This window comes from Carcharhinus amblyrhynchos, chromosome 18 (assembly GCF_965287045.1).
Source record: "Carcharhinus amblyrhynchos chromosome 18, sCarAmb.v2.hapA, whole genome shotgun sequence".
Taxonomy (NCBI): Eukaryota; Metazoa; Chordata; class Chondrichthyes; order Carcharhiniformes; family Carcharhinidae; genus Carcharhinus; species Carcharhinus amblyrhynchos.
Genome location: NC_137341.1, coordinates 9103242 through 9121783, shown reverse-complemented (window position 1 = coordinate 9121783; position 18542 = coordinate 9103242). Strand labels below are relative to the sequence as shown.

The 18542-nt window shown below is 42.0% G+C and overlaps 2 protein-coding genes and 1 non-coding gene across 3 annotated transcripts; 2 read left to right on the top strand and 1 right to left on the bottom strand.

Annotated features, from left to right (window-relative positions):
• The first annotated feature begins 296 nt into the window (after window positions 1-296).
• ndufb10 (NADH:ubiquinone oxidoreductase subunit B10) lies at window positions 297-8201 on the top strand. The gene is made up of 4 exons (XM_080206328.1): window positions 297-476; window positions 3082-3220; window positions 6294-6433; window positions 7939-8201. The coding sequence occupies exons 1-4, from the start codon at window positions 329-331 to the stop codon at window positions 8034-8036; spliced, it is 525 nt and encodes a 174-aa protein (XP_080062454.1). The 5' UTR covers window positions 297-328; the 3' UTR covers window positions 8037-8201.
• A 1935-nt stretch (window positions 8202-10136) lies between these two features.
• Window positions 10137-15827, bottom strand: rps2 (ribosomal protein S2). The gene is made up of 8 exons (XM_080206327.1): window positions 15739-15827; window positions 13673-13810; window positions 13468-13557; window positions 13259-13366; window positions 12972-13145; window positions 12402-12561; window positions 11788-11879; window positions 10137-10259 (listed from the first exon to the last, which is right to left on the bottom strand). The coding sequence occupies exons 2-8, from the start codon at window positions 13805-13807 to the stop codon at window positions 10179-10181; spliced, it is 840 nt and encodes a 279-aa protein (XP_080062453.1). The 5' UTR covers window positions 13808-13810; window positions 15739-15827; the 3' UTR covers window positions 10137-10178.
• A 1025-nt stretch (window positions 15828-16852) lies between these two features.
• LOC145355223 (small nucleolar RNA ACA64) lies at window positions 16853-16988 on the top strand. The gene has a single exon (XR_013888948.1). It is a non-coding gene; the product is annotated as a small nucleolar RNA ACA64 (small nucleolar RNA).
• Window positions 16989-18542: the final 1554 nt, after the last annotated feature.

Sequence of the window (18542 nt, the reverse complement as noted above, 5' to 3'; positions counted from 1 at the left end):
CGCCATCTTTGGTCCTGGCCACGGCCAGCTCGACGTCACGGAGCAACAGGTTCCCTTGAACTGCGCATGCTCGATACGTGCATGGCGTTGACAGAAATGATAGTCAGGCGTGGCGTGATAGTCAGGACGCCATGTTGTGTGTGTCTGTGTGGGTCGGAAGCGACGCCATGTTGTGTGTGTCTGTGTGGGTCGGAAGCGACGCCATGTTGTGTGTGTCTGTGTGGGTCGGAAGCGACGCCATGTTGTGTGTGTCTGTGTGGGTCGGAAGCGACGCCATGTTGTGTGTGTTGCGGCTGCGCAGTGCACACTGTCCTCCCTGGTCGGAGCGATGCCGGAGGATTGGGACAAGGACATTTACAAACAGCCGGTCAGCCGGACCCCGGTGGTGGACAAGCAAACTGGCCTGCCCAACCCGGCCGTCATTGTCAGCAAACTTTTCTACTACTCGGTGGATTTACCGGTTACAACCTTCAGAGGTGAGTGAGGGCGGCAGAGGGTGAGATTCTGCAGCAGCTGCTCTGGGCCCAGTGAGAGTGTCCTTCACATAGAACAGCTCACCTCAACCTCCAATCCAATCCCCAACTCAACCCCTCAACCTCCAACCCAATCCCCAACTCAACCCCTCAACCTCCAACCCAATCCCCAACTCAACCCCTCAACCTCCAACTCAACCTCCAACTCAACTCCTCATTGAAAACCTCTCACCTCAACCCTTCACATAAACTCCTCAACCGCTCACAGAGCTTATCCTTAACCCTTCACTGAAACTCCGTCATCTTAACCCCTCACATAAACCCCTCAACCCCTCCCCTTAACTCCTCAACCTCTCACTGAAAACCTCACAGAGCACACCCTCAACTCAACCCCTCACATAATACCCTCAACCCTTCACTGAAAAACCCCCAACTCAACCCTCGCTGAGGAAAAAAAACCCTCCTCTCTATCCCTTACAGAGCAAATCTCACAGAGAAAAAATTCTTTCCTCAGATAAAGTATCGTCCCCTCAACCTCTCACAAAAATATCCTCAACTCAGCCCCTCACTGAGAAAGCCCTAGACTCAACCCCTCATGTAGAATATCCTCAAGACAACCCCTGGAGACTTTAATTTGTGATCTGAAATTGCTGCAGATACACTGGAGGACATTTGGCATCTGCAAATGTTCAAAGCTGTCTGCTGACACATATATGGATTTAACCGTGTGTGTGTGTGTGTGTGTGTGTGTATATACACACTTGGATAAATATATGTTTAAAACCATTTGTGCATCAATTGTTATGCATCTGAAACAACAGATATTAATGTTCTGAATTTAGGATGTTTTATCAATGAGTTGACAGGATAAAGGCCAACTTTCCAGGCCCCCAACATTCAAAGAGAATAAATCATTTGGAAAATGGTAGACCATCCACTCTCCTGCCCCAAAAAGACCATGTTCCATTTGTTTACTTTCAACAATCTTGGTGTTTGCACAACGCCGTGGTGGTGATATTGATTTATCATAGCAATGACTGTCTTATGTGGTCCTCCCCATGCCAATGATTCTTGTACCTAGATACAGTTATCTGTGCGGTTCCATTTATGTATTTAACAAGTGTTCACCTCTTTTCAACAGGTATGAGTGGAATATGTCATAAGGCTGTATGTCGTCAGTATGATGGTACATCCCTGTAGACAACAGCCAAACATGTGTCCAAGAATCTTTCAGAGTTAGAACTTTATGCCATACCATTTTAGAATTGGGTCATTCCATGGACCTGTTTGGATGAAAAAGTGTCATAAATTTTTGGATAGCTTATTGGATACTAAGGATATCATATTCAATGACAGAGCAGGCTCAAAATGCTTTATTTGTGGGTAAATAACATGACAGAATTGTTACAGCACAGAAAGAGACCAATTGGCTGTTTCTGCTGGCACCAGCTCACCTACAGAGCTGCACGCTGAATGTTATTCCCTACTTCTCCTCATAACTCTGCACGTGCGTCCCTTTTCAGATAATCCAATTCTCTCTTGAATCCCTTCATCGATCCTGCATCCATCACACTCTGTCAGCGCATTCCAAATCCTTACCACTTGCTGGGTGAAGATATTTCTCCTTGTCTCCATTGCTGCTTTTATCAGTTACTTTAAATCTGTGCCCTCTGGTTCTCGACCCTTTCATCAGTGGGAATGGTTTTTCCTTATCTAGATTGTCCAGACCCTTGTGGTTCTGAACACCTCTATCAAATCAGTGAAATACTATCAATAATTGTGGTGACCATGCCATTTATTTTAACCTATGGACTACCGAGGGCTGCGATTCTTAAAGAATAATGATTCTTCTGCGCAAACTGACAAGAAATAGAAATACACGTTTTCCAAAAGGAGGGAGAATCATTTTGGATCTTTGTTGGTCATCAGTTAAGCTGGTGCATTCTCCATGGCAACACCTTCACCAAGCACAGACCACTTGCCAACTAATTGAGCACTCTCTTTGGAAGTATAAATTCTTGTTTCTTTTACGTTTGGTATTTTTGTGACTGTCCTGATGAGTGCAAGACGAAAAGCTTTAACGTGTTTTTTTTCAGTGATACTCATTAGCTTTTAATTGAAGACAGTAGTGATTTAATTATTGATTTTCAATTACGCAGTAGTTATATCACAATTATTAAACCATCAATGGGTGTTAAAGGCAAACGCACATACTGGCTGCCAGGCAGCTAAGAATAGGACTGAAACAGGCTTAAGTTTCCCAACTGAACCTCACATCATGGGTAGCCTGAAATACCATCTCAGTCTGACACTTAAACACCTTCCTGAGGTAATATCTCATCGCTCCCAGATATACCTTGTTGTGCATCCAATTCATAAGTCGGTATCAGGCATTAACCAAACAATAGTGGGAACAACTGTTTGCTGTTCAGCTTCATCCTTCAATTTGATTATCATTTTATCATCAGCTAGAATGCTTGGCAAGAGGTTTATCCATCCCACATTGTATTCAGTAGCAGTACAAGCCATCTGCATTCAACCCCGTTCTGGGTGATGGTGGCCAGGGCTTTGTTTAATAAAACTTCCTTTCTTTTCCATCATTTTGCAGAATGGGTGGACTGCCAGCGGGAAAAGAACAAATTCTATTACTACCATCAGCATTTCAGACGTGTACCGCATATAACCGAGTGCCAATTGGGTGACTACCTCTGCTACTATGAGGCAGAGATGCAGTGGAGAAGAGATTAGTATGTATCTGATTTTAAACTGCCATTGATTAAAATTCTGAAGGTGCTATTTTACTGGCAATGTAAGGCAGGGATAGACAAACAAAGCCTATCCTCTGGGGCACACACTTACGTACAACAGGAAGAAAAGCTTCTTACTCTGAACTGTGGCAATTATTTCCTCCATCCCAATTGACAAGAAATTGGGCTGGACCAGGTATATAGATACTGTAGCTAAATGAACAGGTCAAAAGCTGGGGCATGTACCTCATCTGACCTCCCCAAAACCTGACCCACCATCTACAACGTACCAGTCAGGAGTGTGATGGAATCCTCTCCACTTGCCTGGATGAGTGCAGTTCCAACAACACTCAGGAAGCTCCACACCATCCGGACAAAGTGCCCTGCTTGATTGACACGCCATCCTCTGCCTTCAGCATTCACTTCCCATACTTCCGACACAGTGGCAGCAGTGCATACCCCCCAAAACATGCAGACAGCAGCTCACTATTGCTCCTTTGACAGCACCTTCTAAATTCGCAATCTAGGACAAGGGCAGCAGACATATGGAAATCCCACCACCTTCAAGTCACTCTCCATCCTGATGTGGAAATATTATCACCGTCACTGGGTCAAAGTCCTGGAACTCACTTTAAGCACTGTGGGTATACATGCACAATGGGTGTACCCACACCATATGGATTGCAGCAGTTCAGAAAGAAGCTCATCACAGCTTCTTGAGGGCGGTTAGTGGGAGGCATCAAATGGTGGTCTTGCCAGAGACACCTAGCAACAATCACATGGACTGGGGGTGGCCAGTCTTTCAGTGCTCACTATGTAGGAAAAGGCTTGTATGCTTATAATATCATACAAGTTGGAAAATAATAAACTCTGGAACTAATTTACAGCATGTTGGTCGTTTTCAAATGTAGGCGATCAATATGACTTTTAAATTGACCACTTTCCAAATAATAGTTTGAAATCAGATTGTATATGAGATTGTCCCACACTCATTTCTTCCTATAATTTTTTTCTCTGTTAATTCCTTCATCGTTATTTCTTACCTTCTATCTTTCTCCCAATATCTTTCTTGCTCTAATTCTCTTCCTCTCATTCAGTTCATTGTACCCTTGCCTGCACTTTGAATGTGCTCTCTAATTAGTCCTATTCCCCTTCACTTTGCCCAGGTCGTGCTTAGATAAGAGTCTGGATGGGGTACAGGAGCAAAGGAATCTAATGGTACAGTTAGAGATATCACTGAAAAGTTAACATGGCCAGAAGATAAGTAACCCTTAGCTGGATTGGGCTTTATTTCTGGAAGGAGATAATTGAAAAGCATCGAAGTTATGTTAAACTTGTATCAAACTTTGGCCAGGCCACGTTTGGAGTGCAGCACTATTCTCTTCTCATTTCAGAGGAGATGGTGATGTATTGGACATGGGGTAGACAAAAAGAAAATATTTCCATTTGTAGGTGAAGTCCAAAATTAGAGGTAACATAACGTAGTTACTAATTAATCCAATAAGGAATTAAGGAGAAATTCCTTTCCACAAAGAAATATGACTTGTATCTGTATTGTTTGTGCCTTTCACAATCTTGGGATATCCCAGAGTGTCTTACAGCCAGTGCGTACTTTTCGCAAGCCCTTGCTGTAACACAGGAAATGTAGTACCCGATTTGTACATAGACAACTGTGTAATAACCAGATGATCTTTTATTAGTGATGTTAATTAAGAGATCAACAATGGCCAGGAAATGATGGCCATACGAAAGATCCCTCCTGTCTTCTCTGAAATAGTGGTTTGGCATCTTCTACAGCCACACGCAAGAACAAACAGTGTCTGGGTCTTTATTCAAATGACAGCACTTCCAGCAGTGCAGCACTCCCACAGCACTGAACGGGAATGTCAGCCTGGAGTGCACAATCGCAAGGGCCAGCTCAGGCAAATAACAATGATATATTTAGAAGGAAGCTTGATTGAGAGATAGAAATGAATAGAAGCATTTGCTTTTGAAGAGGGATGGGAGGATGTTTGGTGAAGTATTAATGTTGGTGTAGAATAATTGGGCTGGATACTTCTATGCTGTAGACTAGATAAATTATTTACCTAAATTCCCTTTGAAAATGATTAAATGTCTTCCATCTAACATCTTTCATCATAGCTCTGTTTTTTTAAAAATCTCCACATTTTGCCTCTAATTCTCCAGTCAAATATTTTAAATCTGCCTCCTGTTTGTCAACCCTCCTGCCACTGGAAAGAGACTTTCTCCTCATTTACTCCATCAAAACCGTGCGTGATTTACATTTCCACTCAACTTTCTCTTCTGTAAGGAGAATGACCCCCAGCTTTTGTAGTCTTTCCATGCAGTTGGAATTCTCCATCTTCGCTGATTTCATTTTCTTTTCATGTTTTTTCCTTCCTTTCTCAGTCTTTTCTATCCTGTCTCTCTCATTCCATACTTGTTCTTTTCTGTTCAGGATTCGCTTGGAAAATCTATTTGAATTTCCAGTACAGGGGAGGAATCCTGAGAGTGATGAGCTGGATGTTGCTGTGTCTTCAGTGCTGCCTCAAATGATGTCTCTGCTTTGTACACAAGATTGCATGTGATTTTCTGCAGTTGATGTACCGTTACTCTGCATTATTTCATTGAAAACTTTAATAGCCACAAACTCTCAGAATGGACCAGCAACTGAGGCAAGAGTTCAGACATTGTATGCATTTGATGGGTGGCATGGTGGCACAGTGGTTAGTACTGCTGCCTCATGGCCCCAGCAATCCAGGTTCAATTTCCAGTCTGGCTCACTGTGCAGAGTCTGCATGTTCTCCCAGTGGGTTTCCTCTGGGTGCTCCAGTTTCCTCCCGAAAGACATGCTGGTTAGGTGCATTGGCCATGCTAAATTCTCCCTCGGTGTACCCGAACAGGCGCCGGACTGTGGCAACTACAGGATTTTCGCAGTAACTTCATTGCAGCGTTAATGTAAGCCTGCTTGTGACACTAATAAATAAATTTAGCTTGTAGAGTCAAGGGTTGGATTGCTATCAAGCAGCACTTACTTTGTTTTTGTGGTTTTAAGAAAACTTGTATTTTGCAGCAAGGTTGATCAGGAAATTATGAAAATTCTTCAGGAGCGTTTGAGGGCCTGTCAGCAGCGGGAAGGTCACAGCTACGTGCAGAACTGTGCTAAGGAGATGGAGCAGTTCAAACAGGGAGCAAAAGGCTACCAGTCGAGATGTAAGTCATGCCTGCAATCTGGTCATTTATATGTGTGACTCAGTCTAATGAGCCATAAAAATTGGAATTGTATCTTGTCTAACAAAATCTCTTCCAATCACCCACCCCAGGATTTGCTCCACTCGTGTTAGTATTTGTGGTTAGAAGGTTTTGCCCTGTAAATGTTGAAATGATCTGCAGTTTGCTGGTGCATGTTACGAAACTGCAAGATCTCATTGATATACCTGGAGAGTACTGCTGGACAGAAAAACTGCTGTCAGCTCTTAAGAAATTATACCGTAAATGTTTTAGCCAACTGACGTTGGGGCTAATGATTAGAACACCATGAAAATAGTCTGGAGGGGTGGACATTTCTAGAGTAGATCAGTTCATGACTTATGTCTATGTTTCTGTTTATTAAAGGTAACATTCCCTATGATGTGGGATATATTGAAGAAAAGCATGGGGGGGTTCTCTGATGTCTTGTCCAATATTTATCCCTCAATCAAGATCACCAAAAAAATGATTATCTGGTTATTATTGTGGGGGGGGGTTTGCTGTATGCAAATTGGCTGTGGTGTTTCCTACATTGTAATGGTGGCATTTCACAAATGTAGTTCATTAGTTATAAAGTGTTTGACAACATCCTGTGGTCACTTGTGTACATGGACTTCCATAGAGCATTTGACCACAGATTTGAGAAAGGTTATAGCTCACAGAGGAAGGTTTAAAGTGGAGTCCCCAGGGTTCAACCTAGTTTTTCCTGATATACATTGATCTAGATCCTGGGTGTGCAGGGGATCATTTCAAAATTTGTGGATGACACAAAAATTGGAAGTAAGGATTTGGACAAGTTGGTGAATGGGCAGATAGGTGCCAGATGGAGGAGTATGAAGTGATTCATTTTCATAGGACGAACATGGAGAAACAATATAAAATGAGGCACACAATTCTTAAGAGGGCGCAGGAGCAGAGGGGCTTGGATGTATATATGCAGATCATGGAAAGTGACAGGACGGGTAGAGGGAGCAGTTAAGGCATACATTCTTCTGGGCTTTATAGGGGCAGAGAGTACAATAAGGTTATGCTGAACTTACGCAAGACATGAATTAGACCTCACCTGGAGTATTGTATATAGTTCTGTGCGCCACACTATAGGAAGGATGTGAACACATTGTGCAGAAGAGGCTTCTAAGATTGGTTCCAGGGATGAAAAATTTCAGTGATGAAGAAATTCGATAGAGATGTTCAAAATCATGGAGGCACTGGGTGGACTAGATCAGGAGAAACTATATTCTGTCATAAAAGGAGTGAGAACAAGAGGACAGATTTGCAAAAGAAGCAAATTTGATGTGAGGAAAAGCTTTTTCACATAGCAAGTGGTTTGGATCTGGAATGCAAGGCCTGGAAGTGTGGTGGAAGCAAGTTCAATCCAGGAATTTAAGCGTGCGTTAGTTGTTAATTTGAATAGAAACAATGACATCTGTTCTCCTTAATTCACTGCTTTTTTTGTTCCTTTTTTGCAGATGGTGATCTGGGGGCTTATGGCAGCGCTAGACGATGCCTAATGAAACAAAAACATCGGATGATTGAGGAAAGAGAAAAAGCAGCATCCGAAGACTAAGAGCACCCCGATCCAACAGAAAATCATTTTTAAAATTTGTTTGTGATAAACCTTCACCTATAATGTACAGTCTGAATGTGTTTAAATTGTGCAAAAAGCTGAATTTCACATGAATGTGACAAAATACATGGACCTGTTAAACAATAAATAATGCATAACCTGTAATGTTTTCCGATTACATGTTTTTTGTCTTTCCTCGTACTTGCGCAGGGAAGTGATGAATTCTTAGTCATAAATTACAAACCCTGTTGCTGTCTAGCAACCAGAAAAGTAATCTCCTGTTCATAATATTGAGAGACTTAATTACATCAGAAAACTGTCTAAATCAAAAGGTGAGGTCTAAAAATAACCCCTTGTGGAATTAGCAATAGAAGGAAACAAAGCATCATAGGACCCAAAAGAGAAAATGCTGGAAAATCTCAGGTCTGGTAGCATCTGGAAGGAGAGAAAAGAGCTGACGTTTTGAGTCCAGGTGACCCTTTGTCTTCCAGGAAAGCATCACTGGAGATCTGCTGAAATTAACTATCTGTTCTAAAACAAGGTGGGGATCAACCATTCATTCGATCTCAATGTTTGATTCACCCTGGTATGTCTGTGCCAACTGTGGTAAATCTATCCGCGTAATTAAATTCTATTTCAGGGCAACTGGATTATTGATCTGCTTCTCCGATCCTTTGGAGAATGCATCAGATTGTCAAAAACTATACCCTTGAGTTTGAGTATCTTAAATCCAATTTCTCAAGACAACTGAGGTCTTTCATCTGTTATGCCATTGTAATAATCTTCATCTGCACCCTCTCAAAAGATCTGATAACTTCCTAAGGTGTGCTGTCAAGCAATGGATACAATATTCCAGCTGAGGCTAAATCCATGTTCTGCAAAAGTTTATCTAACTTCCCATGTGTTAATATTTTGATAAAACTGAGGTTTACTTTTCAGCCAATTCTACCACCTGTGAAGATTTGTGTACTCATCCCTAGTTCTCTGTACAACACCTTCAATTTAAGTATCACAAGACACTTCACAGGCGTATTAAAGTATGAGATGTATTCTCAAAAATTGTATTCACTTTTTGTTATTGCCTCATTCTTTGTAACAAATTCACACTTCTCGCCACGAAATTTCACATCATTTATCTTCACAAGTCTGTCTACATCCCCTGAAGTTTATTACCATAGTTCCCATTGTTTACTGCATTTCCAAGTTTCATGTCATCCATAAATTTTGGAATCAGATTTTGTCCCCACCCAAGTTCATGTCTTTACATCAGAAAGAACAGTGGTTCTAATACTGACTCTTGGAAATCAACACTACAGCATGAGTCAGGAAAGGCAACTGTTTGTCACTGCTCTGCTTTCCATCCATTTTGTATCCCCACACTGCAGTAATTTGTAGGCTGTAGTTTTGCTAAGGTCACTACACACACACACCCCTGAGTCCAATGCCCATCAACCACACAACCCTCATCATGACTTCAAATAATCTAGTTAGTCAAATACTTGCTTTAATACATGCTTTCATTAATTACCCCATGTTTTTTGTTCTGTACTATCATTTAAAAGATTCCCTGCCAATTTTAAGCTGACTGCTCTGTAACTATTAGTTTATCCCTTTTTCAAACAGGTGGAACATTTGCAATCCTCTGTTCTGAGAATGCCATTTCAGACTATTTAGTGATAGAGGGGTAAGGTTGAGAATTTTAAAATCAAGACAATGCCAGCCGAGAACCCAATGTTGTGAGGACAGGGATAATGGCTCAAAGGGGGCATGCCAATTCAGAGCTGAAGTTTGAACAGTGCTAGTTTGGAGGCCAACCAATCAGCAGCACATTGCAATAACTGAATCAATAGTTCAGACGCCTGGTTGAGGATTTCAGCTGAGGCAGTAAAGAAGTGGTTATCAGCAGCATACAGCTAAATGATCATTGATATTTCAAGCTAACGGTATGGATGGAGGGAATATTTACATTTAAGATTAAAAATGCTCAGGCCACAGGAAAAGTCAGCAATCTTCATTACCGCCATTTTTTTTTTAACTGTGAAAGCATTTCCCCCTTCAAATCCAGTCCTACCCAAAGCAAATTTGACAATAAAAACAAGATTATGGGCAACAGATCTTTATTTTATTCTTTGCATAAATGCATTATGTGGCTGGAGCAACAGCTGACTGGGATCTTTGGACAGACACACGGGTGTGGGTCTTGGCCAGATGATCAGTGAATTCCTAAAAGGAAAAAGAGATAACGTTAGAGCATGCTTTGCACAGTATAAAATACCCCAACAAAAAACTGGTTAGCCTTATGAAAAGGGAAAAATAGAGGATGTGAATGTTTGCTACAGGTGTGTAGGTTAGGTGGATTGGCCATGCTAAATTGTGCCTTAGTGTCAGAGGGATCAGCAGGGTAATTTCACAGGAGTTTTGATATGTTGTCGTCAGTGCAACACAACGTACCAAATGACTGCCTCCTGCACTGTAAGAATTCTATGATTCTACGTATATATAGAAATGATATAGGTCAGGGATTCTCAACCTAGGCTTTAATTCCATACAGGTCTTCCAAAATATACTGTCAGGACAAAGATCAATGATGTCACTAATCTGGAGAAATATATTTAAACTGATTGAACAAGCTCTCAGCACACGCCTCTTTCAGTTCAAATAACCCCACATTCCAGCAGGTTGATTGGCCAGTTTATCACCCATTGAGGAACTTCTGAGGAAGTCAGTTGAGCTGTCACTCAGTCACAGGTTTCCATTTAGAAGCTGTTGGGTAAATAGACAGTGCTGGAGCTGTGGCCACCCTTTCTGCAAAGTGTTTAATCAGGACTCGGAGAAAGGAAGAGGGAATTTTCAAAACTGAAAGATCGCACGACTGCCCCACAACACCAACAACTTCATTCTTATAGCACTTTCAACAGTTAAACATCCTAAACTGTGCCACACGAAGATTATCAAAAATAATCACACTGAACCAGAAGGAAATAATAGGATTGGGTTTTCAGGAGCTGTTCTAAAGGAGAAAATAGTACAAGACATGGGGGGTGCAGAGAATTCCAGAACGGAGGGCCAGGAAGCTGAAGGCACGGCTGTCATAGAATCCCTACAGTGCAGGAGGCTATTCAGCCCATCGAGTCTGCACTGACCACAATCCCACCCAAACCCTACCTCTGTAGCCCTACATATTTACTCTGCTAAGTCTCCTGACAGTAGGGTTAATTTAGCATGGCCAATCAACCTAACCCCCATATCTTTGGGCTGTAGGAGGAAACCGGAGGCACCCAGAGGAAACACAGACACGAGGAATATGCATACTCTGCACAGTGGTTTGGAATTAAACCTGTGTCCCTCGCACTGAGCGGCAGCAGTGCTGACCACTGTGCCATCAATGTTGGTTTGACCCGAAAGATCAGGGCATGCAAAGGGATCAGGATTTGAGGAGTGCAGACATCATGGCTTGTTGTTAAGAGGATGGGCTAGACAATGAAGCAAATTGAAAACCAGGTTATGTTGACTTCACAACGAATTTTCATACAAAATAAACCATGTTGCTGGAGGATTCATGAGATTTTTGTAACAAGGGGACAAGACCTCAGAAGGAAAGAGGTTGATGATATGCTACAATACAGATTAGCAGCTGTGGTACACTGAAAGCAAAGGATCACTTCAAACTAAATGAAAATAATTTTCAAATTTCTTCACATTTTGAAAGAAATCATGTTCCTTAAAGAAAAGCAAGTTTTCAGCACAGTACCTGGTATGGGGCCTTGGTAAACACGGTCTCTTTCCACAGATCTGGGGTCAGATAACTGTAGGTCTTAGAGATGGCATCAAAAGTAGCTTTAGCTGTAGAAAGCAATTACAGCAAGTTATAGGACAAGTACTAGATCTGTATATCAAAATGGAACTTCAAGGTCATTTCACAGTAACTTCACTACAGTGTTAATGCTTGTGATACAAATCAATAAACTTAAAATAAGTTTTGTGTTGGATTTCAAATGGAACAGATAAACCACAGAAGGTTTAGCTGCCGTGCACACGCCATTAAATTCCCTCTTGTAACATGCAAATTATACCACCAGCAGGTTAAATTGTGCAGAGCTGAGAGGTACTCAGTCATACAAGGGGAGTCAGATGCAATCAGAATTGCCTTACACAGATGACCCAGCCGCCTTTTCTGACAATTTTAGCCTTGTCTCTAAGTCTAATCCCTTTCTGTTCTACCTTCAAACCCAACTAATTGCAGAAGACAAATAGAAGTGGCTTGATCTTCACAACTCCCTCACCACTTCCACTCCAAAAGGGCGAAATACAAACATCACTGCAACACAGCACAAGTCTTTTTTCTGACACCATAGTTACACTTACCAAAGTTGCCCAGTGTGGCTGTGCAGCCGCGGGCTGAGGTGTAGCAATCATCAATACCAGCCATCTGAAGCAGTTTCTTGGGTACAGGAGCTGAGACAATACCAGTACCACGGGGTGCAGGGATTAGACGCACCAAGACTGAACCACAACGGCCAGTCACCTGGAAAAGTTAAGAAATTGTTACAGCACTGAGACATGACAAAAACCAAATCCCCAGAAATAATTGCAATTCAAACATTTTCTCCAAGCAGACACCCGATTACTGGGCAGTTCAAATTCCAAGCAATTCCCATCAATGAAGAACCAACCAATACACGTACAAACAGAACAGATTTCACTGAGTTTTCCCATGATTGGCTACCCTGTAACATATTGATTTATTCCTTCACTGAATGCAACTAAAGCACAAAATGATGAAGCATGGCAGCTGTTTGTTTGTGCGATACCAGGTATTCTCTATACTCTTTCTACGGGGTCAATACTGAAACCCAGTTAAATGAAAAGTATTTCTTTTGCTTCACATGCACTGCTGACTACTGGACACAGTATACATCAACTATGAGTACTTGCCTTGCATGGCACAGTGTGAGGCTTTCCGATTTTGTTACCCCAATAGCCCCTCCTTACAGGGATGATCGACAACTTTGCCAGAATGATGGCTCCTCGAATGGCAGTGGCCACTTCCTTGGAACATTTGACACCCAATCCAACATGTCCATTATAATCACCAATAGCAACAAAAGCCTGAAAAAATGGTAGAAAAAAGTGTCATTAAAATGCCATTCCAAACCACTTTCCTGAGGATGAAAAAGTCACGAGGAATTAAAAGAATTGCCAATAGACAGGCACAAACACACCTTGAACCTCGTACGCTGACCGGCACGAGTTTGCTTCTGTACCGGCATGATCTTCAGAACCTCATCCTTCAATGCCGATCCCAGGAAGAAGTCAATGATTTCAGACTCCTATAAGGAAAGGGAATTATATAAGAGTAACACCTACTGCAGAAGGTAGATTTACTAAAGTTGGCAGGCATTTACACGGTGGAAAATATCTCAAATATTACCTTGATAGGGAGGGAGAAGAGATAAATTTCCTCCAGAGTTTTGATCTTCATGTCCTTCACCAAACGCCCAAGCTTAGTTACTGGCACCCACTGTGAAGGGAGAATGAAAGGGAAGACATTTCAGGGACTCATGCCGCAACAATGAATTTTAAGTACATTAATTGCCAAACCCATTGCACAAATTTAAGCTGACGTTGCATCTTACCTCCTTATCTTCAGCCTTTCCACCACGGGCACCACGGCCTCTGCCCCGGCCCCTGCCACGGCCTCGGCCCCGCCCACGGCCACCAGAGCCAAAGCCACCGCGGAAACCTCCTCTACCACCGGCGTCGTCCGCCATTTGCTGCAACACAACGGTGAAGTTTATTAAGCAATCAAAAGTTCCCGTCGCAGCACATTCATCATTTTGGAAGCATTTCAAGTGGCACTAATTTATGACATTGGTTGCTGTTCAAATCACCTTCTCTACCAGGGGCTGTTCCACAACGGTGGGATCAACTAACGCAGTATTTGCACAAAAACACAAATCATTTTTGTGACAACACTTTTAACTTTATCAGTGTCGATTACAACCTGAATCGTTACTTATGTACAGTGGTCATACTGTCAGCACAAATGACCCTTAGTTTGAAACACTTCAATTTTGAAGACCTCAAACTGCTGCACTGCCTGAAAGAGTGATGGAAGCAGATTCAAAACTAACTTTCTGTGAGGAATCGGATACTTTAAAAGGAAAAGCTTAGAGGCTGAACCTGGACAGCTGTGTGACAGAGCCAAATGCACAATGCACTGATCCTTCATCCTACCCCATCATCCTACTCTGCTTAAATGATGCCAAGAACAAAGAACAACACAGCACCGGAAACAGGCCCTTTGGCCCTATAAGCCCGCGCTGCCCATTTTAGCACTGAGTGCCTATACCATAATTAATATAGTCCCTTTCATAGCGTCATGGCATGGCAGTCAACGTGCAATATGGCAATGAAATAATAATGATAACTCAAGCGTACGGATGCTGGTTCAGAGAAAAATATCAGGCAGGACACCACCCCTGTACTCGAGGGAGTGCAATGGAATCTGACCCCCATCTACAGAGACAGATAAGGTCCCAGTTCAACATCTCATCTGAAAGCTATCCCATACTTGGAGTATACGGTGTATTGCACAAAGGCTGGCAGTCCAACAGACTTTGCACGCAAATCTTTGAATTCTTGGGGCAAGACCATGAACACTTGGCTCCAAAACTAATGTCTTGTCATAAATGTAACCTCCATTCAGATGGCTACAGCTATACACACTTTGTGTGTCTTCTCTACATTCTGAAAGCATAACCACTCCTGCAGATATCATGGAATCCCTACATGTATAAAGCCATCAAGCCTGCACCAATAATCCCACCCAGGCCTTATTCCCATAGTTTACCTTACTAATCCCAGTGATACTAAAGGACAATTTAGCATGGCCAATCCACTTAACTCCCACATCTTTGGGCTGTGGGAGAAAACCGGACCATCCGGAGGAAAGCTACTCAGACAAGGGGAAAATGTGCAAACTCCACAGTGACCGAGGCCGGAATTGAACTCAGGTCCCTGGTGCTGTGAGGCAGCAATGCTAATCATTGTACTTCCTGTAACCGTAGCCTCATCCCGATGGCTATAGTGTTAGATATCTCATTTATGCTCGCTACATACTGAAAGCAGTACCATTCCTACACAGATATGAAAGCAGTTCTGGATAAAGACAATAATTCAGGTCAACCACAGCCCCAAAATATCATCTCACAACGGCAGGGTGAGATTATTCCTCCACTGTAATACAGAATTGGAAGATCCTGGGTTTATCCTGGTTGCACTACTCCCTTTGTATTTTACACACACAGTGAGAGGCAGGACTGAGAAATGCCTATCCCTCAGGCTGCTGCAATCTGAGGGCCCAACTCCATGTGAATGAGCGGCCAACATCCACACCTCCTCTCACTGCCGTCAGTTTCGATTCAAGGTGAATTTTAATCCAGAAAATTCACTACAGAGTAAAGACAGGAGGTCTATCCAAGTAAATGTGGGCACGCCGCCAGTCCCGGGCGAACATGAAGCCAACTCCCCACCAAACTCCCCCATCATCTATTCCCTTTCACATTAAAAACACTAAATAATCACACGAGGCGCTTTATTAAGACCGGCCAGACATTTTGCAGCCTTTATCTGAGGCACCGGCAGGCGGATGGCTCTGATTTTACACCGATTGCCGCCACTCCGAACTACCACAACTTACGTGATAATTTTCAGTCAGAGGCCGAAGGGCCGCCCGCGCGGCCTACTTAAAGCCTCCGGAATCTCGCGAGACCTCACACCAGCTTCCGCCGGGGATTCCGGAACGAGCATATATCATTTCGCTTCACTTTCTGCCTTATCGTTGTTATCTGTATTATTCAGATTCTGGGGTTTCCGAAGAGCGTGTTGAGACCCCGGATCGTGCATAGATCATTAGAGACCTATTCAAGAAGCGGTTTTTTTCTGTGTTATTCAGATTTAGGGCAGTCATTTCACCGCCCTATAAATAGTTTTGGTTACAGCCATGAGGCAGTGAAGACGGCGGGTTGAGGTCGGTGGTAGTTATTGTAACTGTTTGCTACGCGAAGCCCTGTACATTGTAATAGATTATTTGAGATTTTTATGAATAAAGTATATTTTTGGAAAAAAAAACTGTTTACAGCTTGTTAAAATTTTATAAATAAAATATATTTTTAACAACAAAAAGCATTGTTAATTTTTTTTTGTTAATGTCAAGCTAAAGTGTTTTGCAATTCCAAAATAAATTCCATTTTCAGAGTTTTAATATGAAGAATTTTTTTGTGAAATTAAAAAATTAGTTTTCGCATTTCTTATTAAAAAGTGATGGTATTAATTATACCCTAGTTAAAGGTCTTCTGAATGTTAACTTTAAATGTATTGGGGTAGACATACAACCTGCAAGTGGTGAAATCTGTCTTCATAGTCTCAAAGTAACTTCATTTTCTTTACTGCCTATCAGTATATTTGTCATGTCGAAAATGAGTACCACTCCTGTCAAATAACTAGCTGGAGCCTAGCATTAGTTTATATTTTATAGAAATTGTTGCTATTACAAACAAGTGACCTGGTTCAGAACCTGGCACCATGTGCTCTGAGCTGGGTCATGTGACCCATGATGTGACGCTGGTGTTGGACTAGTCTCTACACCAGGTTAAAGTCCAATAGATAATTATTTCAATGCAATGTAAATTAAAGTTTACAAAAAAACAAAAATGCAGGTGCCAAGTGAAGGCAAACCAAAAGCTTGGTTTTATCTGCTCTCTGTTGGACTTTAACCTGGGATTGTGAGACTTTGTAATAGTGTAACCCATGGCACCCTCTGAAAATTACCAACAGCATTATTAGTTACTGTGGGTAAGATAAGAGTGCCTACATTAAAAGGTACACTAATAGCTTATTGCCCACTTCTGTGTTGCTTGTGGTCAATAAAACCTGTGTGTGCCAATAAGTAACTTTTGTTACAACTCCTTTTGCAGAGAGCATCTTTTTACTTGCAGTTGCGTGTTTTAGTTTCTGATTTAGTTTTTGTTGTCGGTTACAGGTATGATCTCTTGAATCAAAAATCTGGCTTCAAATAAGGAAATGAACTTTCAGCCAAACTGAAGCTAGGTGCTGAAGACAATGGTTTTTCTTAGTGGAAATTCATTGCAGGTAAAATGGCTTATGTGCAACAAGGGGAAAAAAACTAAATCATCAAGTGTCCAACTTCACCACCAAAGCAAATGTCTTGGGTCTTCATGCCCCCTGTGCAGCAGCATGCCCTATGGGCATTACAAGAACTGGTAATACTGGTCTTCCGAGGCTACTTGGCCACAAGTCCACTACTGACTAAAGAACTGATGTGGTTGCGGGGTGGGGGCAGAAAGAGATAAATAGCATACTTTGCACTGAGCCTCTGACAGTGGTTTGCTGCTGAGCTGCACCACACTTTGAGCTTCATCTCTTCATGCACAGCCTTCATTTCTAGAATGTCTTTGTTCGGGTTTTGTGAAGATATGTTTAAAATCAAAATACTGTGGCTGCTGGAAGTCTGAAATAAGTTACTCATAGAGGAGTCAAAACATTAACTCTGCAGATAGAGATCTGTAGCCTTTACTAAAATAACAAAGGCTGTAAATGTGATGCCACTGTTTAACTCTTTGCACCCCACACCCCCCCCCCCCCCCACATAAACCCCAACAAGTGCTGCTAACCAGATTTCCAGCAGCCTTTTAAGTGTCTGAAGCTTAATTTATGGCTATTAAGTTTTCATATGTAACATTTTAAGCCACAGTGTATTTCTATAATGCTGTTAATTATAAAATAAAGCAATCAAGGCAAGTTTGACAAAATAACACAAACTGGAACAATAAGGAATTGAAAGTGCTTTACATATTTCAGTTCCAGTAATGTAGGAATACTACACAATTTGTAAACTGAATTCACTTGAACACTTCAAGTACTATTGCATTTATGTTTAATAAGCAAATGATACTTCAAGGTTAGAAATCTTGAGTGAATTATAAATGCAGCACAACTTGAGCATACCATACTTCTAACTGAGTGCAGAGATATTGGAGTATTAAGTATTGCTTGCATGAATGCAGTCTTTCAGATTGAGAATTGCCTTTGGTGTCAATGGGGTATCTACCCCATGAGCCTGTCCACAATCCAAAACACATCTTAGGAGTGTTGGAAATCTCCACAGAAGAGTGCAGCTCCAACAGTACAAGGGTCTTACCAACATCAAGGTCAAGCTCAAGTGGTGCTCTGTCCACTACATTAGCCATTCACTCCCTTCAATAAAGGATTGCAGCAACTCAATCATTGCACCTTCCTAAACTTATGACCTTTGCCACCTACAAAGTCAAGGTTGGCAGACACAAGTTCCCAAATAATCTCTTCAGTTGTCATTGGGTGACAATTCTGGTACTCCCTTAACAGATTCATGGGTATACCTGCATCTGCAGTGGCTCACCAACACCTTCATGGGCAAATGTGAATTTGTCTTGCCAGTGACATTCA

Coding starts and splice junctions, on each gene's coding strand:
- ndufb10 (XM_080206328.1), top strand. CDS start 329: ATGCCGGAGGATTGGGACAAGGACATTTACAAACAGCCGGTCAGCCGG. Junction 3,221..6,293: donor ATGCAGTGGAGAAGAGATTA/GTATGTATCTGA, acceptor TGTATTTTGCAG/CAAGGTTGATCAGGAAATTA. Junction 6,434..7,938: donor AAAAGGCTACCAGTCGAGAT/GTAAGTCATGCC, acceptor CCTTTTTTGCAG/ATGGTGATCTGGGGGCTTAT.
- rps2 (XM_080206327.1), bottom strand. CDS start 13,807: ATGGCGGACGACGCCGGTGGTAGAGGAGGTTTCCGCGGTGGCTTTGGC. Junction 13,146..13,258: donor GTCAGCGTACGAGGTTCAAG/GTGTGTTTGTGC, acceptor CCATTTTTTCAG/GCTTTTGTTGCTATTGGTGA. Junction 12,562..12,971: donor CTCACACTGTGCCATGCAAG/GCAAGTACTCAT, acceptor TAACTTTTCCAG/GTGACTGGCCGTTGTGGTTC.